We start from the raw sequence: 27,677 nt of genomic DNA on the forward strand, positions 1-27,677 counted from the left end.
GAAGATGATAGAGAAAGGCTGTCTTTTCTGTATTCGTTGTTGCTCGCGATTCGAATATTTCAACTTCGCAAGAATTTGGGATCTTAATATGTACATATTTAAATACCTTGAATGTGATTTCATCACATTCGTTTATAATTCTTTGTCTTTGTAGTTGTAATATTTGCATATAATGTGATCTGAATTAGAAATAGATTTACGCGTAGATTTTGTGTGATTTGATGTTAGCAAACGTCAATTTTATGGGATAAATCAATTCCCATCACTCTCGCGCCCTTGCACTAATTTTTCAAAATTTATTATCGGATCTTTTCATATTAATAGTAAAATTAATTTTTACCTGTCACAGTCTGGCTCTGAGGACGTGGCAAAGTACCGATATTTGATGTTGGAATCGGGGATAGATTTGATGAAAAACCACTCGATCCACCGAAGGGTTTAGGACCAATAAGATTGTTGCTCGTTGGTGCCTATAAATTCATAAACATTCTCTTAATTGCACTCATTATAATATACATTTTGATGCAATTTTTTATATGAGAAATGGAATGTTTTCTTTGCATAACATTTTTATAAAGAGATATTTTAATCATTTATTAAATTAGAAAAAATTATCTTCTTTCATATTAGATAAATCTATATAAGATAAATCATTTATCTTTATATTAAATAAATAAAATAAAATAGCACTTGTTTCATAGGAGAAATAAAAGTTACATATATGCATATAATTATCCATAATTAATCCATTTAATAGATTGCAAAAGTTTTATAGTACCGAATAATGTGCGAGATTTTGGTACCTTGATACCGCCTAATGCAAAAGTGCGATAAGTTAATCAGTGACCCATATCGTGCAAAGGAACTTTGTACGTTCCTTCTACATTAAAAAGTATTATCTCTGCTAGAAAAATCACATAAAGTACGGCATACATTTTATCAGTGCATGACGTTTAAAAAAAAATTGTCGATAATGTGATGATAGTTATTCTTTTTTTTTTTAACTTTTTAGAATCATAAAACTATAAAAACTATAAAAGTATGCGTACACCATATTACTAGACTTTAGAAAAATATATATCAAATTATAGCATATAGTCCAAACTAATATTTCGTTGCTTTTTAAATATGCATATCAACTTATGAATTTTTATTTAAATAATAAATAAAAAAGTATCCTCTATATACGAGCACATGCGTGATAAAAGAATCATTTAGCAGTTTTAACTTTTCATGCTTTTACGACAATAAGGGAAAAAAGATACACTATGGTCGGGATGTGAAAAAGTTCAAAGATTAATCATTTCTAATCGCACAAGCGAGGCATTACTAAATTGATCTTCAATTCAATTTTCAATGACGAAAACTCTCATTAATTTCGCGACATTATATAAAGGCAACAACGTTTCGCACAGCATCGATTTTTTCGGAATCGTCGGGAAATACTGACGATTTTGAAGGGCGATCGAGGAGATTGACGAGAGCGTTACGAATCGTACTAGGACTTTACCTGAACTGATCGTAAGCTGGGTGGGTCGACAGGCGAGGTGCCAAGGCGGGTGGTAGGCTGCAATGCGATAAAACAATACATCGATGTCACGTGGGACGAACAATTAAAAATGAACAGGAGAGAGGGTAAAAAGAGAGAAAAGAAACATCATTAGGAATGCTGCCAATTACGACAGACTAATTAGTCATGAGATCGAAATAATCAGTCGCGAATTAAAGATTAGTATAATTGGATGGTCGAGTTAGAGTAGTCGTCGAGGAAGCTGACGTTCGCAAGGACATTCCGGTGAAATGACTCGTCGATGACTAATTAATCAGTTTTGCAACTAACATCTGATTCATTAAACAATTTCCATATGATGATGGTTAATATATCGATTATTTAAAAAATAAATCGATACGTGTGTCAGATACTATATATAAAAATTGAATTACAACTATTACCATTTCTAAATTTTATATTATAATAGACGATATTTATACATATATGATATTACATGAATATTAAGACTTTAGAAAAAGATTCTATATGAGAATTTTGATGCTATATATTATTATATTATATAATTAGAGTGTATTTCGTTGATTTCTATAGGATGTAGTCTTATGTAAGATAGTTATGATGAAAGGATGTTAGAGGTACTTTAGCATGAGCAAATACAGAAGTGAAATTTTTGAGCACATTGCCAACCTCTGTGCCACCTGTTTGGATGGTGATTGTGCTCGTATACGTTTTTGATTCGCCGTTGCACTCGCCGTTCCTCATGCATCCGTTCATATTCGAGGTCGATCGCCACGTACACTGGGATCCGGAATCGGGGCTGGTACGATTGCACGCCTAGAAAAGCGATTAGTGCCAAGCAAAGACCACACTTGTTAAATTCTCAAAATAAGCACGCGTCGTCGAAATTAAATCAATTGCGATATAAACATCATTCGCGATTATTCGAAATTTAATAATCAACGATTACAAATGATCGCGAATTTATATTTTATTAAAATGTCAAGCATAGTTATAATGACTCTTCAGATATTCCTATCGATTTTGTAAAAATGTGATATTAATGTTCGAAAAACACATCACGCGCGCTAAAATATTTTTAATAATATGCATATGTTGACATAATTAAATAGTCTAGCATGTCCTTTTAATCATAAAAATAATTTTGTAGAATATAGTTATTCTCACAGATTTAATAATTAACTTTAATAATTAAAAATTGAACTTTTGAACAGAATGATTATTATGACAGATTATTGACTTCTTACGAATTTGAAGTTTTTTTAAGAAAATAAAAAATTTGCATTGTATGTCCATTATTTCCTCAGAATGATTTGAAAAAATAAATGTTAATGCGTCAGAAGTTTTAACCTTTGCTCGACTCGCGGTCATAAAAAGCGTCATAAAATCACATTTGAGTGTAGCAAAGCCACACGCTTAATGCAAAATACTCGCTTCATAAGCCATACCAAAACAGACAAGAAAATGCGTGCGCGAAAAAATCGGCCCGCGATCATGCCTCGTAAAGAGAATGAAATTATGATGAAGCAACTTACGGAGAATGGCTGAGGCGACGATCCGTGATTGCTGAGAGGCGGCGATAAAGGTGCATTCGCCAATGCCGCGCTAATAGTGCTAGCTGGTGCTTTGCCACCTCTGTCGAAAATGCAAGGAATTTATTTTTTAAATTTAATTATCAAAGTTCATCTTTCTGTTTAAATTTATTTTTATTTTACTTGTATTTTTTTTATAAGAGACTGTCATTTTATTTTTATTTTTATTTCTCGTAAAATTATGTCTTAAATTTTCAAAGTATGCAATACTCAAGTATATTACATTGTAATACTTACGGTGGAGGAATAGTAAGGGGTACGAGACCAGCTGGTGCACCTTGCCTAGCGACGAGTTTCGCGTGAATGTCACAGTACAATTTGTTATTGATATTGTAATAACCGACATTCTTCAAGGATGTGCCGCAAGTCGAGCACTTGAAACATTCGACGTGTAGATTTTTATCCTTGATCCTGACGAAGACACCTCTAAGGAAAAATAGCAAGTTAATAATGCGATCCAGTTTTTTCCATCTCATTACAGTAATTTATGTTCTTTAATATAACAACAATACAGGGCGAGATAATGGCGCATCGGATGTGCCACGAGTTTTATATTTTATTACTATTCACTCGAGTTTAAAACGAGAGAAAGATAGAGGAAACTCGATACCTCGACGAAGGAGGCCGAAAATAACTATCTGTATTATGATCTCCATGAAATTTATGTTCGACGAATGAGAACGATGAAACGAGTAAAGCTACAAAGAATTTGTTTAAAATTCATCTCTGTAGCAAAGTGAATAGTTCTAAAATAATATTGATAAAAATAACTAATCTAAATTAATTTCTAAAAGATGTAATATTTTGAAGTGTAGTATAAAATATTGTTACATAGTATAATATTCATTTTTTAAGAAAACACATTTTTTAATATAATTTCTATATTGGTCCAAAAAATTGATAAAAAAATAAGTATATAATTTTAGATATCTTCTCATCGAGAGACTAAAATATTGTTTGTAAATTTTTGAATAAAAAATGACACTTTTCGCTATTTGATAGTAAAGTAATAAAAAAAATATAAAAAGATTTTATATATAAAAATACGACAAAAATAAAAATCCACAAAAATATTCACAACATCGAAAGCATTTTTACGTTGCTATAATCATTCAGTGTGCTGTAAATGCGTTGAAAAGGTGCCATTAAGAGTGCAGAGAGTGAAAAGACATTTAGATAGGGCTGCATTCAAGCTGCGAGCAAAAGAGAAATTTTTGTCTCGCCCAGATACGACTTCCAGTAGGTTGTAAGCTGTAAGCTTGAATGATTACAAATGATCGAAATTTGTCCTGACACAACAGTGACAAAAATGCACAACGATTGATATAGTCGCTTTTTTGAAGAAGCGATGTTGACGAAAAGAAACGGCAGAGAAAGGCGTGCTCCGAATTCATCAAAGGAAAAATGTGCACTTTTTCTTGTAATTTTTAAAATTTATTTTATTCTCTTGTTAATTTACTAATTTACTTTTCATATATTTTGGAGTTTCATAATACATGTATATACACATATACTTGCATATATTACATACACGTCTGTGTTTGTATTTATATGTATTTATATGTTATATATATTCCTGCATTTTTCTATAAATAGTTTTATCTAATTTCGATTATTAAAATTAGAAGAAACAGTGCATACTTTTCTTAGAAACGGAGTCTTTCAGATGATATCAGCGTACGATAATCGAGCAATTCAAACGGCATCGTTTTTGGAATTTTTTGACTATTGTACGAGATGTATAATTCTAATTGAGAACGATTACGACATATATATTAAATTATAAATATTAATGGAAAAACTTTTAAATCTAAATCAATCAATGAGAAGGACCATTGGTATAAATAAGAGTTAAATTATATTATGCTTCAATGATAGCGTTTAACCATTATTTGTACATTCTTCCATTTTAAATTAAATTACAAATTATAATCTGTATGCATATATTATTGATATTCTGAAGAGATTAACTTAAAAAATATTAATCGATCCAATATATCTCTCATTAATCTTAATTTAAATTTTCATTAATATAATATTGATTTGTTAGTTGAGATTTGTTGTTGAAATTGATGATCGTCATTATTGATAATTTTATTAATAACTCGCTAAAATAATAATGATATATTTCTGCAGATTTCTAATTAAGATTAGCTCTGTGTCTTAAAAATGTAATAATTTGAAGAGAATTTTCCTGATTAATATTCATTTTTGAATGTTTGTATCGATGGATGAAATTTCGCACTACCAAATAAATAATTCCTAAAAATTAATAAATCATGTCGCAATTCGCTTTCAATATAAGAATGGAACCATCTCGAAGACGTCAAAATGAAAAACCCGCCGCGGCCGTCTCGTGCACACAAGGGTGGCAAGAGTCTTGCTCGTAAATAGTTACACGATCAATCGGTCGCAGTTGTTACAAACGACACCGCCCGGTGTCGATGAGCCCGACCCGGCGGAAGATTCCTGCTTTTGCTGTTGCGATGTTTCCGGATTCCTCGATTCGTCCGGCGATACGAGGTTCCTGCTATCGTCAGTCGCACCACCACCCCCGCCCATAGCATGAAACAGAGGCGTGGGTGATCTCGGTGAAGTGGCCCTTCCGCCAACCGCGTGGCTCACGGAGGAGTAAAATTCTGTCCTTGAAGAAACTACGACAGGGAAGTAGAGAAAAAAACGCGATGACAACTAGGCCGGGAAAATGTCGGATCGGAAGCGATCACTCGATGAAGCCCTTCGGCAATAATCGCGTTCGCCAATTTATCGCGCGCGAGTTTCTCAATTCTCAGACTAAAAGGCAGTTCTTCAACTTACTGTTGCAAAAATTTCAGAATAATATTGTGATAGTAAATTATATAAATTAAATAAATTATATAAATTATATAAATTAAATGAACCAAAATTAATATTACAAATCATGGATAACGTAAGCTTTAATCTGAGAACTAGAAATCCGCATATGACACTTGATATGTCCGGAAGTCGGAAGTGGTTATCGTCGTGGAACGCGATGGAGACCACCGGGAACTACTACCTTCCTCTCGCCGATATCTATTTTCTGAAAATAAAAGAAACGCGTCCCGGATCATGTAAACTTACACGATGAGCCTCTCGCACTCGGCACAAATGTTCTGTCCTGGTGGTAAGCTCGTCTGCGGCGTCGACGGCTGCGGCTTTGTTTCCGGTGCTTGGACTGGCCTCAGTCCTGTCAGGGCGGGCGAGGACGGCGTTATCACGCCGCTCACGATATTTGGCTCCGCTATTTCGCAAACAAGTTATCGTATGGGCATGCAATGGGCCGGCTAGAGCCGATTCTGGTCCACCCGATCGATCGCCGAAGAACGCAATTTTTTATACATTTCGGTATTTTCAATTAGATTATCGAGCAGACAATTTGATTCTCTTAAAAAGAAACTTGTAACTTATTTGATCTATTTTTCACACAATTCTTTTATATACAAATTAAAATTGTCACAAAATCGATCGCAAGAATCGAAAAAGCTGCAACAATATATCGTTGTAGATATAATAAATTATTTTACCTGCAATAATCTGTCCAGAAAAATTTTGATAATTTTGATAATTTTGAAAATTAACATCAAAAATATATGAATAATGAGTTGTATGCAATACGCTCTTCAGTGATCTTTTATAACTTGTATACTTAGCTATGTATAGTAAGAACAATTATACATTAATTAAAATGCATTAAAATTCTCAATCTTTAACTCCTTAAAAAACTGATATGTCATATATCATCGAAGTAAAATGAATGAATACTAACCAGGTTCTGGGGTCTTTGGTTCTTTGTCCGCTTCCTGGACCATTTTGAAAACCTCGCTATTCTCGGCATTGTAGTTTTTCTCGTTCTTCTTGAAATTTACCCTGCAATATATTTGCATCATCAATAATTTATTTTTATTATATTCAATTGATAAATTTAATAGTTGGCGGGACTAAGAAAACAAAAGTTATTCTCTCGAATTATATATTAAATTCTACAGATTTCTTTTATAGACTCTTAATATTTGCAGTTTTTCTACTCGTCGATTATTAATTTGATTACGTTGTCGATTGTGTAAATCTGATTTGAAAATAATTTCAAAGCGAAACGATTTTAGTCCCACCATCAATTGTATTTCGTTATATCTGGTATCGCAATTTTACCCAAGGACACCTCCGGCAAGAACTTCCGCTTGAGCCGATAGTGTCTCCGCGATGGTTTCCTCGCTGTAGATCGCTACGGGGCTGTTGTACTGTTTGTTCACGATGGATTTAATTGGACCGTCGCCAGTGCCATTCAGCTGAAAATTATTATGTCCCACATAGTGCAGAGAAATAAATAACTAACCGCCTCTCATGTTTTTGTTGCAGAATTGGTACGGCGGGAACAGACGCGGATAAACGCTCGATACTAACGAATGGCTTGGGGCTAAAGTTGTGTCCGCCACCGATGTGAGCTCCGTCCTGTTTCTTCGCTGCCAAAGAGGTCTTTGTGACTGGTGCAACATTACCCGCGGAGGCAGTATGTATCGGAGACGGCAGGTTTGCGGTTGCGGGCGTCACATGCGGTTTCCAGGTACTGCCACCTCTATAATGATAATTTATATCGTTCGTTAACAGACGTTGGTGGGCTTCCAATTATACATCGTTGCAGTTTTATATTATCAAAATACTCGTTTCATAAAATCATCATATTTTAATATCGCGAAAATAATATATCAATTTATTTAAAAATTGGAAAAGCAAATTTGCTGAAAAAATAGCAAGTTTATATGGTAAGTACATGTTATTAATGATTATTATCTTTACAATAATAATCGGTCAGTAATGGCCACGATAATATTTTTGCTGACAATTGATTAAACAGTCGATTAAAGACCATTACTGCTCAACCTTTGACGTGGCGATATTTTTCAATATTGAATCATTCGTTTATCGCAACTTTATTATGCTTATCGTCTCACCTTTGAACAGTCAGTTCAAAATTATTTCCGGCCTTGACTATGACATCCTGCGCGTCTTTATGCCTTAAATTATACGTATCGGTGGTGTTGACTTTAATAACCGCATCGCCAGCTTTAAGACCAGCAGCTTCCGCAGGGGAACCAGTATTAACCTGCAATAAAAACAGACTGACTTAGATTTATGTCGAGAGAAATCTGAATTTAATAATTAAATAGTAATATACTAAATATACAATTTGATTCTGCAATCATGCATTATAATTATAATTTAAATTCACCAATAATTACATATTATTTTAATATATCATATAAATATGATTGACAGTAAAAAGATATAGCAACAGTACGTAATTAAAATTTAAAGAAACTTGGTTAGAATCATGGATGTCTTCAATCATTAATTTATTTTTATTTTTTGCAATTAAAAATAATTTACTTAAAAAAGTCCCGATTTGTTTAATTCTGCATTTTCTCTTAGTCTTAAAAAAGAGTAAATCAGTATATTTTCTGTCACTTTGATTCCTATTTCAAATGAATATATTTGTGAGAAATATCTACTTTGATATATAATCATCAAAACTCTTACGAATAGTCGATCGTAAAAATTAATTATTGGTACGAACTAATTTTCTAATCGACTTAGGGTTGCAGAATGATCGTATTTGGCATTTCGCGATATTTGTCATAATCGTATGGTAATGGTGAATTATCGAAGTATGTTATAAAGAATAATTATTTAATCAAATATGCTTATTTAGCATATTTAAGATTCAATTATATTTACATTGCGTTTTGAGCTTTTAATAAATTTTAGCCATCTTCGGATTGACAGCATAATACATGAAATTGTAAAAATGATCAAATAACGAGAATCAACTACTAAATTAATAATAAATTTTTTTATTGCGCGTTAATTTCATAAATGTTATAATTTACATGTGTTCGGCCTTCGTGGAGCGCGTTATTGTTTACACTCGGTTATCTTGTTGTTATTCATGCGGCAGAACTCGAGCTGAAAAATAGCAGTCCGAGCTGTTTCGTATGTGTATTCTCGAAATATGATCGCAACAGGTACTAGAAGATGCCAAACGCGATTATTTCTTAGTTACTGCAATTAGCATTTATCAATCTATGCGATTGATTAATTTATATAATTACAAATAATACAAATATAAATTATTATTTTATTCACCACTTACGGTGACAATTATTTATTAATTTTTAAATATAATATATTAAATATAATATAATATATTTACATTCAACTAATTTAAAGAAGAAAATAAATTCCGCATTTGCACATCAGTATAATTTGATGAAAATGCACATTTCACGAGATTTATTTGATACAAATCTGTCACACAATCAGTAAATCATATTTTCGAATATAGAAGTTTGTGTTTCCGGAGTGTTACTCATAGGTTGAATGATCTGAATTAATCAGATTCATAAATTTAGATTATTCGATTTATTTATATTTTCTCTCAAATTAACAACAGCATTTGATATACGCTTTATGAAAAGAGCACGGTTTTTAATTGTTCCTATGTTAATCAAATATACTATATAATCTATAGTATATAAAAAATGTACTATAATCAGATTATAGCAAAATTAAAGGATTGATTAGTGGTGATATTTGAAGCTCTCGTCTCGAATCTCGAATCTATTTTTACGAGACGTCGGATTGGATCTCTCCTCTTCTCCCTTGTATCCAGACTCCAGAGCCACTATATTTAAGTGCATGCGCGTCATTACGCCTCGAATGTCGGACACTGTGCATCCATTCACGTTAGAGACTCGTTGTCGGCAATATGAAGAGACGAAAAGAGGGTAGTAAAAAATGTTAAAGAGAAACAGAAGTATTCAAAAGAAAAAATCAAACTCTCCTCGCAATCTCGCTGGCGTTCTTCTTATCGAACATGCTAATTACGAGCTCGATCGCGACGATGATGATGATGATGATGAAGGCCAGATTAACAAAGGCTTCTGTGTGTCGTATCAATGTAATTGGGAATAAAATTAAGGAAGAATTAATCTGAGCTAAATATTACTAATTTAAATATATATGTATTACAGGAAAAAACTCCTGTAATTATTTAATTTTAATTTGATTTTTTGTATGAGTAATAATTTTAATATTTTTTATGTATAGGAGATTGAAGATAAACCTAAAAGAATTATTGTATATAATTAAACAAATAAAGATTTAAAAAACATGAAAATAATTCAGGATAAAAAGAGGCAATCTCAGATTTAATTCTTCGATATTCAAAAAATTAAAATGGAGCAAGATATTCATTGCTTTCGTTAAATTATTTGGACACATTAAATGCAACGAATTATTACAAAGAATTAATTATTGAAACATTAAAACAAACGCATCATTTCATTATCATCGATGAGGAACAAATACAATAATTGAATAACGGAGCGAAATATCCTGTGAGCGACTTATCGAGTAATGATTTCTTTGACATTTTGGCAGAGAAAATAATTATAATGAACTTTAACTTCTTTGCAAACACACACAATTGGGCAAGAGGGCCAGGACTTCTTTTTTCTTTCTCTATAAATACATCTCATAATATATCGCCGTTATTTTTATTACGAGTCGCGCGACAGTCGTTCCCCCATAAAATACCCAGATAGAATAGATATTATTTCGTTCTTCTTTTCGAAAAGTGGGTCGTTTCATAAGCAGTTGAAAATAAAACATGATATATTTTTCTATAAATTGAAAATATAAAGATTACTTTTATAATTTTTAATTAAAAGAAATTATGTTGATGATTTTTCATTATTGTTTATTCGAATATATCCTAGAAATATATCCTCAATATTTTGAGAAACAATTAGACACAATGGACGTTAAAAGAGCAATTGTGTGGTTATAAAAATGTACTTATTTACAGAAGGCATTATGCAATACATGTTTTCTTGAAAATTAGATCAAGATCAAGAATATATGAGAGAGAAATAAAATAAAGAAAGATAAAGAGGAAAAAAGAATTGCATCCTTATTTGTTTTGAGAAATAGGAAAGAAAGGGAGAAAATTATTAATAGCAAATTAAAATATTATTATAGCATTTTACACATTTTTAGATAATATAAAAAAATATTGCATTTTGTATCTTTTTTCTAGATTCATGTATATAGAGTTTATAGAGTCATGTTCTTAATGTCAAATGTATAAAAACCATTGCTTTAATCTTCGCCGTGCAAGTTTCACAAGTTATTAAGAAAGTCCTTGTTTTTTTCTTTCTATTCTCACTTAGTTTTGGGTGAAGAGAAAAAATGGAACTATAACCATAAAAATGTCGCTTTCAAGAATATATTGGTCCCCATGTGCTATGGTTGAAAATCGTGTCTATTACTTTTTCAGACTCTTCTAATTCTCTAGTATAGGTGGTTTTTGTAGATTCTCTATATCTGAAAATCTACTGATTCTTTTGCTACTGGAATGTTTTGCTACTGGAACTTATTATATATTATGTGATTATTTATAAATATTTCTTAATAATAATCTAAAAATTAAAACGAAACGAAACTAATTTTTTGCTAAATTATTCGCAGTTTTTTCAACAATTTAATTTCCTAATTTTCACTTTTTTCAACAACTATTCATGCGAAATGTCACACAATCAGCGCGAAATTGAAACGTGAGCTTGAGAGCAGTTTGATCTGCGCGTGTAGTTGCGCCGCAAATAGAAGCTCGCAAGCTTGCGTCATCGTCCTGAGTGTAATACCTAGTTTACTGTTCAGCTTCGTCTTCGATTTCGATAAACTCCAACAGTCTAGAGCACAAACTTCGGAATAATCTTTACGGTTGAATTTATGATTGTGATATTCGGGCTCAATATGTATTTTTCAAACGTTATTGAATTTTTTATCATATGACAAGTGTCTAATTGAGGGATAAAGCGACGTAAGGTGAAGCAAATTTAAATAGTTAAAAAATCTGCAAACAATTTAAAAATTATCTTTGTACTGTCTTATATATTTTTAAAATTATTACTAATGAATGAAATGTAAAAAAATTCACGTAGACGGCCAGAGGCCACAGAAACCAGATAGAAAACATCTCGCATGTTTCACACGTTGCACATTTTTTCACGCACCTTCTAATGATCCACCTTTCTTCGCGGTGTCCCTATCGTCCTGGTATTCATGAAAACGTAGGGACATGAACGTAAGTCAGGGTTAAGATGCCGGTGGGCAGACCGCTTCTAAAAATAATCTTGGACCGGTCTAAAAATAGATTCCCGAACACGTTACAATCGTTATGTACACTCGAGTCACAAGCGACGACCGAAAGGTAGAAAGTGCATCAAGGTATATCAGGTTCGTTCCGATGCACGCGACACGTCCGTCCCGCCGTCATCCCACAATTGCTTTCATTCAACGAATAATTGCAGCGCTAATGCAAAAGCCGGGTAATAAATGCGAGCAAATACATATACTTCCGAAAATACGAGACACATTATCGCGATAGTTCATAAAAAACTAAGAAAATTACTCGCGACTTCTTGTTTTCTCCATTTCACAAATTTTGACGAATTAAAAAGAGTCCTTAGGGATACTGTGAAATTTGCAGCATTGAATTTTGCAATTTGATTAAAATTTTATTTAAAACCATATACCTAGATTTTTGACATTTAATCGCTCTACTACTGAAATGTGCTTTTCTATTGAAATATATAAATTGATTCTCTCAGAGAAAATAAATGACAGTATATCTTTAATCTCAACTTTAATTTACAATAAACGCAGGTGCAAGAGATACAGCAATTAAATTTAGTTTTTGAATTGTCGCGTGCACTTTCCGTGCAGCATGTTCTGCATCTATTCTATTTTAATGTCAAAATACCACGTGGCAATTTAATAAATGAACAATTAGATCAAAGTGCTATAACCGATGCTATAAACTTCAGCAAATCCTATCTGGCGATTTGCGTGACGTATAAATCCCCGGATGGCAGTTATTGCATCCGAAATGCTGCCACATGTCCGCCTGTCAGAATTATTCTAAAAATAACTGCCGAATATGCGCAGCGTACACGTATCTGTATGCGTTCGTGCATACGTGCGTGTATAGGTATGCACTCCGAATGAAGTGAAACCAAGAGAGAGAGAAAGAGAGAGAATACACCAAGGTGTACGAGGTACGCATTCCAATGGGCGGGTTATCAGAGACGAATCCATCCCACCTTCCATGTTGGAATGCATCTGTTCGTTTTTCTCTATCTCTCTCTTTCCCCCCTTTTCTCTCTGTCTCACTTAAACTTAGGACGAGGATTCTTAAGGCTCATTCATACGTGCAATACCCCTCAAAAATGCCGCGCCGCCGGAGAACGCATTCGTGCGAACCAGTTGCATTTTACATCAGCAAAACTTACAGAAACGAGAGACGCGTTTCGCATTTTTCTGCGCGCGGTTATTTCCTTTGTAGCTTTGTCGATGAGTCGAGCGACTTGATTGCTATAGTAATTCACCTCTGAGTCACTATTCATTTCAAAATTAAAATATAACTTTAGACAAATTTCATTTTAACATATATAAACTGAATGTATTTGAAAAAAGGTTAAATTGTTATTATAAAAGTTTTTATTTTTTCATGACTTTATTTCAATTATTATTTTGCCAAATTTCGATTTCTTCTAATGCAAGATTAATGCATTAATATAATAATTATGTTCAAAATGATATAAATATTTATGTAATAATTTTTAATTATGCTAAAGAATGCACACGTATCAAAATCGATATAATCAAGATGAAAGATTAAAGACAAAATTAAAAGACGCAATTAAATTTCAGAATTATATAATTGAGAAAAGTGTTTTAAATCTATTATTATTTTTATATTATATTATATAAAAAATAAAATTAATATTTATTTACTAATGTAATGAGTAATTTTGACCGCTTTTCGTTATTGTTTGAGTTATTCAACTTCGAGGTCGGATACATATCCATGTGGCGATGACGAAATAAATATTGAAGCGAAACCAGGCTAAATGCCTTCGTCGTTCTTGTTAGTAGAGAGAAATAGACAGTAACGTCAGACCAAAATTATCGGCGCACAGTCAACCAGTTCTTATCTCTTTAAACAAACTGCTCCGTTTCTATTACTGCAACTACTTATAATAATAAACGTGAAGGGAACCATATATAATAAAATTCCATCCACAAAACACTAAATATCGATGACATTAGCGTGGAGAGTTATTCGATTTTTATAATTGAAATCAATTAATATTTATTATAATTATCCCTTTTTTAGATCAAATGCGTCTTTTAATTTAAAATAAATATTATAATACATTTTTTTAAATTTTGATTTTTATTCCAAATTTATTCTTGAATACGAACGCATATTGATACAGAAAGTATTCAGTATTTTTAAGAACGACCCCGGAATTGTCGTGATCTTGCACAGTATATCGAGTGCCAGGAAACGAAACCGAGAAAACGGAGGTCAACGAGTGCGTGAAAGTGGAATCGATTCTCGGAGATTCGTATGAGTCGGTACGATGACACGCATACCGGAAGGCGGTTGAAAGAATCACAAAGGACCACATTGCCAAAGTGCATTCCAATACAAAATGACACTTGAAAGATTAGGAAATTACTATTAAATTAGATTATTTTTATTTAATTTTTTTTTTAATTAATTTTCTTTCTGATTTAATCAGGAAAACTGTTCTTCTGTTATTTTTCTTAATAATTGTGCATTTTCGAAATTTTTATTTTTCTTTTTAAATAAAATCCTTTAAAACTAATTAAAGAAGAATTTTTAACAAGTAGATATAAACTGAATGAACACACTTCCGGCTATTTTGCGAAACAGAGAACAATCAGTTTTCGCAAACACAGCGTGATTGTTTGAGCGTAAACGCGGATAAATTACTCGTCGATGATAAAGGGGAAAAATACTGAAAAGCCTTTCAGTCACTCTTCTGATTCATCAGGATGTTGAAATTTTCTTCGGACACATTTAAGCTAATATTTGTATACGCACTGTTAAGACCACGAAAGAAAGAATATGTGGAGGCGAAGGCACGTTCCGGTGCCCGGATGAGTCATTCTTGATGAATGAATTCCGATAACAAGAAAAAAATAGCAGCACATCGTGATGAGTTCATATAAAAAACTGACCATAAAAAATGACGAATGGTAATGCGCTTATCACGCGCATTTAGCGATTATATTCAAGTGCGAATTCAACACAAATAGCAAGATGATTTCATCCTGGATTACACCGTTGAATTTAAATCTGAATTTTTCTGCTCATTATTCCTTTAATTAATCTTGAAGTATTTTATACAAATGTTAGCAAATATATAATTTAATATATATACTCTAAAAATATAGTACATTATTTATACTTATATATGAAGCTATCTTTTTGAATAAACGTCAATTTTTATTATACGGACTTTTTGATAGTTCAATATTATATTAGATATTATATTAGATTTTAATATTATATTAGATATTTATAAAAATCTAAAAAAATTAGCAAAAATTTCATAAACAGAAATTTATAAATAAATCTGATATAATAATCTTTTAAAATTCATTTTATCTAATAACACAGAAGTTATAATCTCATATTCTTATGACAATATTGATAAAATCAAATAAATATTTATAAGCATGATAAAAATGTATGCTTAATTTTACCAATTTGCATTTTGCTCTCCTATGATTCGAATTCACGAATATATATGTATAGATCATCGCACGATACAGTTCGACTATTCGCTATCGTAATGGTGACATAACCGCCGTGATACGGACATGTCAGGATGTCACGTTACGAATGGATTCACGTGGTGGTAGCCCACGACAAACAAACGGGAGAAGACTCATTTCTGCGTCGACTTTTGGCAAATTTCCCACAATGGGGGCCTCCCACTATCTTATTCTCATTCTCGAAATCGAATCGACATTTACGACGACGCTGCACTGAAATTTTCGGCTCTGTCGAGATATATTTCACTTATACTTTTTTGCTTCTAATAATTTTTATCAAAAATTAAAATAATTTTTTAATTTAATTTACAATTGATTAATTTAGTATTTATTTTATCAATTATTTCAAACTTTATTTATTTCTCAAACTTTTATTTCAAATCATCTCTTACATCTCTCAAAATTTCTACAATTCCTGTTTATTTTTCTTAAATATGTCGTTACAATTTTACACACGTTTACAGTTATGTTGATCTTTTAAAGAATATCTATTATGACAGCAATTTTCTTTCCAAAATACAATTGACCATTTTTTTCGAGAAGACCAAATTTTTTTCTCACGATTGCACATTTCAGGCTGTTCGTGCAAAGGGAGTTCGCTATGAACGCTTAAGAGGAAGCCCGGTCCGTGGATATTAATAGAGGCTGAGACCCGGTGGCGGACGCGCCACCGAGCTTACTCTTGTGAATATAAAAATATCGCTTTTATTTCTCACCGCTTCTTGCCGTAACTTTTTTCTCCTTCATTCTTTTGCCATCGTTTGTTACACGCGTCTCGATCTTTTATAAGTATTTGTTATAAAGTATCAATTTCGTGTGAAATCACGTATTCCGCGATAAGTAATTTCAAACTTGTAAATCCACGTATTAATCTTTCAAGAATATCACAAATTTTCATTTTTGACGCAAATTAATGCATTTTTTAAGCGATTGTTTAACTATTTGTAATCTTGAATCTTTGAGATCGCGAAAAGAAGCAGCGATCGTCGTGTGCTAAATCAAGTTCGTATAATAAATTGACGTTTACTCGAATTTAAGATAGCTTTATATGTCAGAACTGCAATCTATATGTTTATGAATTACTATATTTTTGTATTAATTATTTATTATTTAATTATATAGTTGCTAACATTTATGTTTTACACTTTGAGTATCGTTGTACCGTGTGTAATATATATTGTTCTTTTGCTTTCCAAAAAGTTGAGCCAAAATACTCACATAATTCATCAAATCAGTTTCTTTTTGGCTTGTTTCTGTGGTTTTTTTGTTTTTAATTCATTCTTTCGGATATCATTTTTCTGTAGTTTACACTGCCAAAAATCTCAACAAATATTTATCTTATAGGAATTTGAACTCATTACTCGAAAAATATGCATAACTCTTGCCAAAACAACATAACTTGTTCGTTGCTTTCTATTTACCTTTCTTCCTGATAATGTTAAATACATGTGATTCTATATGTACGCAATTAATAATAATTTATACTACAACTGATCAGTTTAATTATTTAATGTAGCAATTAATTTTAATTGCTCTATACAATGTGAATACTTAATTATTCTATTTTTTATATATTATATATATGAAGTATAAAATCACGATTAATATATATGTATACCCATATGAATTATTTTTGACTATAATAATTCTAAAACATTTACATATTATGTATTAATTTATAATCTCTTGGCTTGTACAGAATATTATGATTTTTATTTTTTATGCTTCAGGGCAGCTATTATGTGTCTATTCGGAAACGTTTCCGATCATAATAATTTTATTTTTCGTTATTTTTCTATCAGAAACAGATAAATTCCTAGCATAAATGTATGCCCAGGATGAATTAACTATAGGATCGTCGAAATGTGCTACAAAATTATGCTTTTCAAAATAAGAAAAAGCAAATTGATACACGAATAGTCGTCATTCTCAGATCGTTGGCCGACGATTTTCTCGGTTTTCATCCTTATTTAAACGCGACAAACCCCGCCTGAATGCACTTCGCGGAAATCCAGATTGGATGCATGTCTCCTCTCTTCGACGTCGTCCGAATTAGGACGTTGCAATCTGTTCGATGCGCCACGGCAGCCGTGAATATCTTGTGTGCGAGATTTGATTCACCCTCGCTTCTCACGGTCCGCAAACAAATCGCGCTGCAATTTCCCGGTTGCATCGTGTGCAACGGCGCGAATGCAGCCGTATGCACACAGTGTGCGTACGCATAAACAGAACTCTCAATTACCGAGACAGCCATAGTTTCCCGAAGGGATAATTTTAGATAATCAATAAAAGACCAAATATTTGTCTTTTCGATAAAAATTGAATCACATTTCCTGTCTGATAAAACGGCCGATTAGATTTGAAACATGTTCGATGTGAATGCATCTTATATGAAGACGCATTTGACGATATTATTAGATTAATATTAATATACATTTTAATAGGTGCATTACAAAATTAATTGTTGAGTGAATTTGCAGTTTAATCATGTTGTTTTTTAAAAACTATATATTAATTGATTTATATAATTAATTAATCTATAGTAATAATATCTAAATGTTAAATAAGTTTCATAATTTTACATATTTTTATTATATAATATATATGTATTGTATATAATTTTTCCTACAATTATTTTTTATCATTCGATTTTATTGTAACAAACCACATTTACACGAAAACCGTTGAGAAAAAGAAAAATATAAATAAATTTATATTTTTAAAATTAACGATAATCAAATATTAAATAGAAAAGCAATTAACTTTTCGATGCAGACACTGATAAATACTGATTTCAAGTTATAAATAGCAAAAGTAATTGCGCAGTTTTTATTATAGGTGAATATAACGTTACAGAAAACAATCGTTCTCATAAGAAATAACAGTCCTTGTGTAACAGTATTTCGTAAACTATTTTATTGTATTATATAGATGAAGATGACACATTGTTACGGATTTTCTTCTTGTCATATGATGCATAAATCACTCACGTCTTTGGCAGAACACCAATATCGTTGTTCGTATGTTTACCTTGATCAGGGAGTGATGATTTTATTTATGGATTTTTCAATCAATCAAAATTAAATTTTATCTAAAGAATTTAGACAAGAAGTTACGTGTAAAATCTATTGTTAGTTGTTTATCTGGAATTTTATTATAGTTTTCTCAGTAACTTTTGCAGGTTTTAATTATATATTTCCATTCCATTATTTAGATTAATTAGAATGTTATCATTCCAACAATTATTGTGTCAAACATGATCTTTTTTTACTTATTGGATGAACGCAAAATAATCTAATATGATCGAGCAATGCTATCGCTAGCCAAACTGTTTTCTCGCGCGGCCTCGTTAAAATTCCGTTACGCGTATAACGCCTGAGGAAGTTCAGTTTAATTAGCAGAACGATACGCCATTATTAGGGCAACGCCACGTGCGTGAACTACGTTTTAATGACCATCGAAAAATTCCTTCAAAATTTTTTTCTCATTGCCTTTCTTTCACCTCGAACGGTTTTCTCTCGCGCCTGAAAGAAATCTTATCATCCAGTGTGACGTTCTAATCGGATAACGATACTTGCAATTCACCCCGAGTTCTTTCACGTCGCGATAACGCGTTTTTCAGCGAGTATTATCGCATAAGGCGAACGCCTACGCTTCGATGCACTGTCGGTGCACTCGTCTTGGAATCGCGGGAAGTGCATGTAGATAGAACGCAAGAAAAATAAATTGCAATAAAAAAATTTGCCACGGCAAAATCTTGTGCGTGATCTTGATCTTCGAAACGTGTTCGCAGCATTAAAATTTCATGCGATTAAATAAACGTTATAAAAAAGATTCGGAATATATAGTGTGTCAAATGGAATATAATCTAAATGAATGTTCAGCATTTATTAATATATAAATAATGAATCGTTAAATTTAAATTAAATTAAATTAGATTTTTTTAATCTCTTTAAATATTGATTTTTTAGTATTTATTATATTAGATTAATGTTTACTCGAGATTTACATATTATGACAGATGTACAAGGAGACAATTGAAATTATGTGCAATTTTTTATACTTGAGATTACTGGAAATTTATGGGAAATTTATTTTTGTTTACCATATACTTTTATCTCATAAATAAGAAAAGGGGAAAATATTTTGTCGATTTTACGCGAGTTTGGTCGATCTGTTGGCAGAAATATTTATCGTCGCGATGATCGACGAAGACTCGCGTTACGGTGTATTAACGATATAAACTCTGTTAAACACGCGTTAAAGTTCTTTTTCCACAGCTTCTAAAAATGCGCGTCCAAATATTTTTCTGCTCGTTGAACAGAAATCGTTTGATTTCGTTTCGGATCGTGACCGGATACTCGCGCGGCCGCATTATTTATCCGTCTGAGAAAAAAACGACGGCCCCCGTGAAGACGACATCGATGTCGTCGCCGTTGTCGTCGTCGTCGAAATCGGCGCCTGCTGTCTTCGTCGTCGCGAAGCGAGGTTCGATCTGGCGCGCGCGGGTTTCGCAAAGGCACCTTCTAGAAATAGAACGCCCAAATAATTTGCCTCGAATTGCCAGCGACATACGCCATTCTCTCTTCTTCTCTTCCTCGCCATCGGTTAATTCCGTGGGCGAATTTTTCTTAAAACGAATCTTTCAAACAAAGCTGTACACAAACATGAACAATAATCTGAGCATTTATCGAATTTAAGTCGCATAGTATTTCATTCCAAATAATAAAATAATTTATTTAATTTGTGGATGCTTTTATAGTTTTTATTTCCCAAGAATATATCAGAAAAGATCGTCATTTTTTATTTATTGTAATTTTTTAATTTTTGACAGTAATACATTTTTCGGCTAGCGAGGTGTTCAAATAAAGTCAGCAAAATAAAAAACCAAAATATTTTAATTTTTATCGTGTATGTTTACAGTCGAAAAAAATTGTATAAATCATAAGAATGTCGACAAGACAATAAAAATGTGAAATATTTTACGCACATTTCATATCAAATTATCACGGCTCTTTAATTCTGTGGATTTTTAATTTTAATTAATTATGCATTTTCTTCAGAAGTGTGTGTATTTTGCATCCTGCATTATTAATTGAAATTTAAAATCCGCAGAATTAAAGGGATGTGATAATTAATCGTGACTGCGCTGAACGATTTTATCTGTGCAATCGGCACTTCGAACTTGGCCTTCTTTTCGTAGCAAACACCACGTGGTACGTTTATTTTACGAGGCCGCAAATACGGCCGGCGTCCGGCCACCCTCGGTTTTCTCAGAAAGGAGAGAAATATGAGTCTAGTGGTGTGTCAAAGACATTTTGCACTGGTTTTCGCCGAGAGGCGATCGCCGATCCAATTTCTATTTTGCATTTCAAAATACATACTTGAACCCAATTGCGATGCCGCGATAATTCGACGCGACTGCTAAAATAATTCGCAAATGCGTTAACATCCGCGACCTAAGCACGCAACAAGAATTCAAGGAAACCCGAGGAATCAGCTGCCCTTGAGAAACTCAAATTACTACTTTTTGTTGAAATATTTTATAAAAAATATAAAAACAAGTATCCTTCTTTCAGCAAATCTACAAATCGAACATATATAAAAGTTAGCATTTGTATAATAAGTGAGAAAAGTAATCTCTTTTTTATGATTATAATTATTACAAGAAAAAATATATACTACATATTGTATAATAATTATAATATGAAATATTATATTAAAAAATTATTGAACTATAATACATCAACACACAACAAACGTCAAATTTCTGACAGTTGCGCGCGAATTGCAAAATCTGCGATGATTGTCGTCGCTCGACATTGGCACTCGCTGACAACGCGTCTTAATAATAGCGCTTATGGCAGTATAACGCTACATAATCGCCTGAAAAAAAAGATGCAGAAAAAATGACGGAACGCCCCGCGTCTCTACACGGTCGCCAAAAGCTTCTCGTGTTACAGCGCCGAGCATCGCCAAAACACGTCAGGGCGGTGGTGGCGATGGCGAGCTCGACGTTTCGCACGTAGTTGGCAACGATTTCTGTCGATGCGCGTGAAATAATTTAACGTTTGCCGTCAACGTTACATAACGCTCTTTCTAGATCGTAATATCAAAACACTCAATCGCGTCTCACGGCCGCGAAAAGCAGAAGGGAAAGGGAAAAGCTCGTGCCGAATTTTCGCTCTTGAATTCAATTTGCTCATCCTTCTTCTTATTTATTTTATTAATTTTAAAATTTAAATTCAATATTTTGTCCACATGAGATCGTAGTATGAATCATATGAAGAAGTAGAATTAATCATAAGAATAAGAGATTTTAACAGGGGATTACTTGTGGAATTAATTTTTTTTTCAGAGTAAGTATAATTTAAAATTCCAGAAAATTCAGAAAATTTTAGATACTTGTTTTGTATCTGAATTTGGCGTTGATAAAAATTTTTAAAAATATTTAATTGTATTTTTATGTTAATATTTTTAATTCATTTTTAATTATTTTTTTTCTAAGCACAGTTATTTGAACCGAACATATATTTTGTCGCGCGTAAAAGAAGATAAGAAGCGATTGCTACGTTCTAATTTCCATAGTTATCAATTCCGGTATTTTAAATCGCATATTGCAAACGGGGGACTTGCATTACGGAGCATCAACACATGTCTGCCTGTCGAGTGTCAACTTCAGTCAACTTCTGTCTTTGATATAGATTTCATTTCCGAGGACGAGTCGCATGAGATGCCGTTTGCTTTTCACTTTCGTCTCGCTCTTGCTCTCGGAGTTCATTATCGTTATCCGCTTCCGCGTACCGAAGATTTGAGAACTCGAATTTTTATTTTTACAACGTAGACAAATTTATATATCTTGGCAATTTAAATTTACAGTAAAAAAATTAGAACAATATAAAAATTTTATAAATCATAATTATTTATTAATCATTAATACTGTAATTCGATCTGGAAATTATGTATAAAAATGCAATAAAACATTTTTTACATTATAATAAAAATTGATAACAATGCCAACATCTCGAGAGAAAAGAAATTATTGCATAATGAAAACGCTGTTATTCGCGAACGCGAAATATTTGAATCGATGATTTCACTTGTCAAATAGGAAAATTGATTGATCCTTGTGCTCAATGAAAATTCTATTCAATTCGAGTTGCGACAATTGATATTTTATGAATAAAGGAAAGATGCAACGAGTTCACATATAGAAAAGAGTACATAAAAGCGTTGTATAGTTTCTTTTACTTATTGTTAGTTTTATTATATATTCGGTAATATATTGGGACGTGATTCAAAATAATTTTCTCTATCGGACTGTTTTCCTATCGAAAATCTTTGTGGAAGCGAACGACAAGGGGAATAAATGAAAATAGCTATATAAAACATCGCTATATATAAATATGACAAGAAATATTTCTACTACTACTTCTGCCTCGAGTCAACTTTAGATTCGGGCCTTTAAAAACATACCTTTATAATCCGAAAACTGAGTGAGAAAGATAGAGAAAGAGAAAAATATATAGATAGTCTTTTAATATTTATTATTAATTTAAGAAATACTATACAATAATAAACGACGAATAAAAAAATAAGACATAAATCAAACCATATAACTAGAATAGAAATTATATTCCGTAGCAGAGCTTTGACAAAAAGTAATATAAAAGTAAATGTAAAATGTGATTTTTTTCTCCATCATTTCTGCATTGCGTATAATTATTATTTAATATTATTTAAAATACATATTATATATAAATTTTTTAATTTTATATTAATATAACATTATGTACAATAATTTTAAACGCGAGAAAGCAAGAGACTAGAAAAGTTTAATATTTAATTAATAATTTGCAAATTCTTCAGCTCTAATATTTAATACGAGAAAAATATTACATTTAATGAAGTTGTTGAAAAACAACTGTCATTGAACCGGATAGGGAATAAAATATTGTTTGAGGTGGGCTCACCTTCTGCACAATAAGCGGCGTGCCAAAATCCTTGCCGCCTTGCAGACGAAAACCCCAGGGGGATCCGTCGAACCTAGATAGCTTGACGCTGATCAGCTGTGCCATATCACTGTCTGCCTGAACTGTCGAGCGCGTCAAATCGGAGCAAATGAAACGTGTGAACAAACGAACCGAGAACGATCTCAAAAAAGTACGATAATTATTGGCGAACAAGCTCTTAACTCGGACCTGGCTATTTTCGAGGTGCACCACCGACGAATGAAATCTGGCTGTTTATGTACAACGTAGAGGTACTCTTTGAAAGAGGGGTATGAATCGCGCTCTCTCTCTCTCTCTCTCGAATGGAACGTGGAACGGGCACGTACGTTCCTCAAGAACGCGCAAACCGGAGTAAAGGTATAAGAGGCGCCGAGGACGGTCAGTCGGGCAGCAGAGTCTCCTCGCCACGCGATTCGGGATGAAGAGGAGGAGTACGAGAGTGTGGAAGGAAAGGGAAGGAGGAAGAAGCAGTGGTAGGAGACAGGTGGCGGGGACGTAAAGAGAGGAAAGGAGACAAATTTATTCTGTTCTAACAGGAATCTCTTCAAATAGCAACATATGACGAAATAAATGTGACGAAATTTCATTAAAAGTGATATTAAGTTACACGGATATGTTAATTTTAAATCTCGAAATTATACCGACCCTCTTTCTTTCTCTCTCTCTTTCTCTCTGGAGTTTCAGGTCAATACTTAAATTATTCGGATTTTTCGGATGCCTGATGGGATATGTCAGAACCTGACTTCAGGTATAATGCAGCAACAAAGATATCTTGTAGGAAAGGAACAAACAAACACCGATCATCCCTCTTTGCGATGAATGCTATTTTTGAAATTTTTCAAATCCAAACAAACAGTTTGGTGGAACTCTTCGAGCTGCCTTTGTCATAAAATTACAAAGTAAAAATAATCTGATTGTGAAATAAAAATGAGGAATAAATTTACTAAGAAATATCTAATAAAATCGACTAAATGATTATAGCGCCATGAATACAGATCAAAAGATTAAGGGTAGCAGAGTAGAGGATTCAATCGAGAGCGTGTGTTTAATTAATTAAATTCCCGAACAAAACTTTTGTGCCCTCTCAAGCATATTACCGACCTATATTACCGAGAGCGTGTCCATGAACATCGGTGCATCCGGTGCAATGTGCAAGGTGCTTCTTATACCGTGGCGGTGGGAGTTAAGAGACGGATGGTAGAAGAGCAATAAGATATATACAATATAACGTCGGGGTGGAAAAAGGATGGGGCGAAATGTCGGGAATGTCGAGTTGCCATCTCGGTGACCATGACAGAATAGCGTGCACACGTTTACATCTCTTCTGTACTTCTCCGCTTCTAATTATGTCTCCCTCTTCCTTTCAATTTAGGACTATCCAGTGTTTATCTAGTCAGATTTTTAATTTTAGTAAATTATTAATTATTCTAAAAAAAAGATTTTTTAGTTTTTCTTCTGTCACAAAAAATGTTAATTTATCTTATATATAGAACTTTAACATATATGGTATATGTCGTTAATTATAAATTAATGATATTGATAATGATATTTAATGATAATGATAATGATATTTAATGATTTTAAATATAAATTAATCAACAATTTTTTCTTTATATGCTTTTTTTATAATTTATGACTCTTCAAAGAGGAGGCGATTTTCAATGTTAATTCGCTATCGTGTATATTAAAATGTTAGCGCATAAATAGACGAATAGAATCTCTTAAAGACAGAAACACAATCATATCTTTCCTCCCTGAATTGAAAATTTTTTTACGATGACAATGTAAGTTTAATCATCGTCAATAGGTCGCGTAAGAGGTCGTGAATGAAAACTTATTAAATAAATTCTATTACACTGTCGCGTATCTGACCATTAAGTCTCTCAGCAATTACACATGAATTTACCGAAATTGACGTTACGGCGGCGAAGACACGCGTGAATTATGTCAGGGAGAAGAATCTTGTCTCTTTGATCTTCCTGCGCACGTGTAAATGTAAAAATATTACGAGAATTCCTTCCCATGGAAAGGCACATAGGAAAATTATCAAATCCTTTGTCACAAATTTTTAACTATCCAAAACTCACATTTAATTTAAAAAAAATTAATATATTTATCTCTATACAGATAACTTTAAATTACTCTTAATATCTGAGGATTTGTTCCAATTTTGCAATTATGTTAATTGTACACTGAAAAAAACCTATTGAATTCAAATAAATATTTATTTAAATAGTTCCATTTACACATTTATTTCAAATAAATATTTTTCTGTTTTGAAAAAAAAATTATTATAATATATCAAATAAATATTTTTTCAATGCAAATCAGTATTATTAGTTTCAAATAAATGATGTAAGACTTTTTGAAATAAATATTTATTTTAATAATTAAATAATTTTTTTCAGCGTAACTTTTTTTTTGCAATTACATACTCAATAATCAAACTAAAAGGGAATTTCTGAGAGAAATTTGATGTATATAAAAAATTGTTAATTTGACTAAACCGTTCAACTAAATTACTATTTTATTAATTGAACATATATTTAGTATTTAAATCAAAAACTCGTTTTAATATGTTATATTTATTTAAATATTTTTATATGTTAAATTAACAAAATAATATTTAGTCGAACGATTTAGTCAAGTTAATGAATTGTTTGTCACTGTATGACAAATGAATTGTGTAACAAATATGCTAACTTTTTAATTGTATAACGAATATATACCGAATAAAATTCGCGGAAGGAACATTTCGATGGATGCACCAGTGTTTTCGATGCTGCACCCGAGCTCGGCGGTTGCATTCTGCGCCGGTGGCGGTCACGAGGGCGCGAACTAGTTCGTGAATCATGCCTAGAATGCTTTACATAAATTGCTCGAAGCCGACGTCACGATCGCGGACCCTAAACAAGCAAGAGTGAGAGAACGAGATAGCGAGAAGAGAAAGAAAGAAAGAGAGGGAGAGAAGATGAAAAAGAGGTTCATCAGCCAAGAAGGCAGACGTGACTCAGCTCTCGTCGTGCACGCATATGCGAGACGCGGATACCAGGGGCCTCCTCGGGAAACCCTGGAAAGGAGAAAGTACATCCTCGCGACTCATCATCGGCGGAACCAGTTGCGCGGATTTCCGAGCGAACGGTATATAATCGCGGCCGTTTTACTCGGAAACCTTTCTTTCTAGGTCAATTTCAATCATCGCGTATTTAGAGATCCAACAATCTCCTCCGGTTAAACATCATTGAGCGAAATGATGGCACGTATACATATACGTACACGGATTGTTTCAAAGATGTTATTGCTATTTCTTGCTGTTTAAAAAAACGAGAAAAAATTGACGTTGTTAGTACCTGATGTAATAAAAGTAATTCCGCTAATAACGAATATTCTTACGATCGCGAACAGAAATAAACGCAAATATATATAATAGTAAAATGAACTACTTTTACATATTTACTTTCTAACTTACTTTCCTCTAAAACTATGCAATTAATTATTATGCATTATTCTAACCAATTATTAATTATGCATCTGTCTACAGTGATTTATTCGATAAATATAGGGATATATTGGTAAAAAATATAATGAAGTACATTTTGAGGAGCATTATAGAAAAGTGCATATTTTAAAATGCAATTAATCAAGTAATTGCTTTTAAAAATATGCGAAACAATTAGATATTTGCTATACTTCTAAAATGTAAAATTTTTATGGTTTATATTTAATGTATTAATTATTCCATATATGTAAATTTATACAAAGAAGGATTACTGACGTGGACTTTCTTTGTTAATATATGTAATATATTGT

General features: G+C 32.4%; 1 protein-coding gene across 1 annotated transcript in view; it reads right to left on the reverse strand.

The window, feature by feature from the left end:
• LOC114931480 (Z band alternatively spliced PDZ-motif protein 52) overlaps nt 1-24,289 on the reverse strand; it is a 35,740-nt gene extending 11,451 nt beyond the window's left edge. Inside the window, exons 1-13 of the mRNA XM_085483156.1 lie at nt 23,829-24,289; nt 8,094-8,245; nt 7,546-7,717; nt 7,294-7,430; nt 6,911-7,011; nt 6,226-6,385; nt 6,039-6,091; nt 5,522-5,777; nt 3,361-3,549; nt 3,067-3,166; nt 2,201-2,347; nt 1,511-1,567; nt 341-470 (exon numbers count right to left, since the gene is read on the reverse strand). Coding sequence (XP_085339282.1) covers nt 341-470; nt 1,511-1,567; nt 2,201-2,347; nt 3,067-3,166; nt 3,361-3,549; nt 5,522-5,777; nt 6,039-6,091; nt 6,226-6,385; nt 6,911-7,011; nt 7,294-7,430; nt 7,546-7,717; nt 8,094-8,245; nt 23,829-23,933 — 1,759 coding nt within the window. The 5' untranslated portion in view covers nt 23,934-24,289. The remainder of the gene's footprint in view (nt 1-340; nt 471-1,510; nt 1,568-2,200; nt 2,348-3,066; nt 3,167-3,360; nt 3,550-5,521; nt 5,778-6,038; nt 6,092-6,225; nt 6,386-6,910; nt 7,012-7,293; nt 7,431-7,545; nt 7,718-8,093; nt 8,246-23,828) is intronic.
• Between the last annotated feature and the right edge of the window lie 3,388 nt (nt 24,290-27,677).

Source organism: Nylanderia fulva, unplaced genomic scaffold, assembly GCF_048542155.1.
Source record: "Nylanderia fulva isolate GAGA-0341 unplaced genomic scaffold, ASM4854215v1 Scaffold23, whole genome shotgun sequence".
Classification (NCBI taxonomy): domain Eukaryota; kingdom Metazoa; phylum Arthropoda; class Insecta; order Hymenoptera; family Formicidae; genus Nylanderia; species Nylanderia fulva.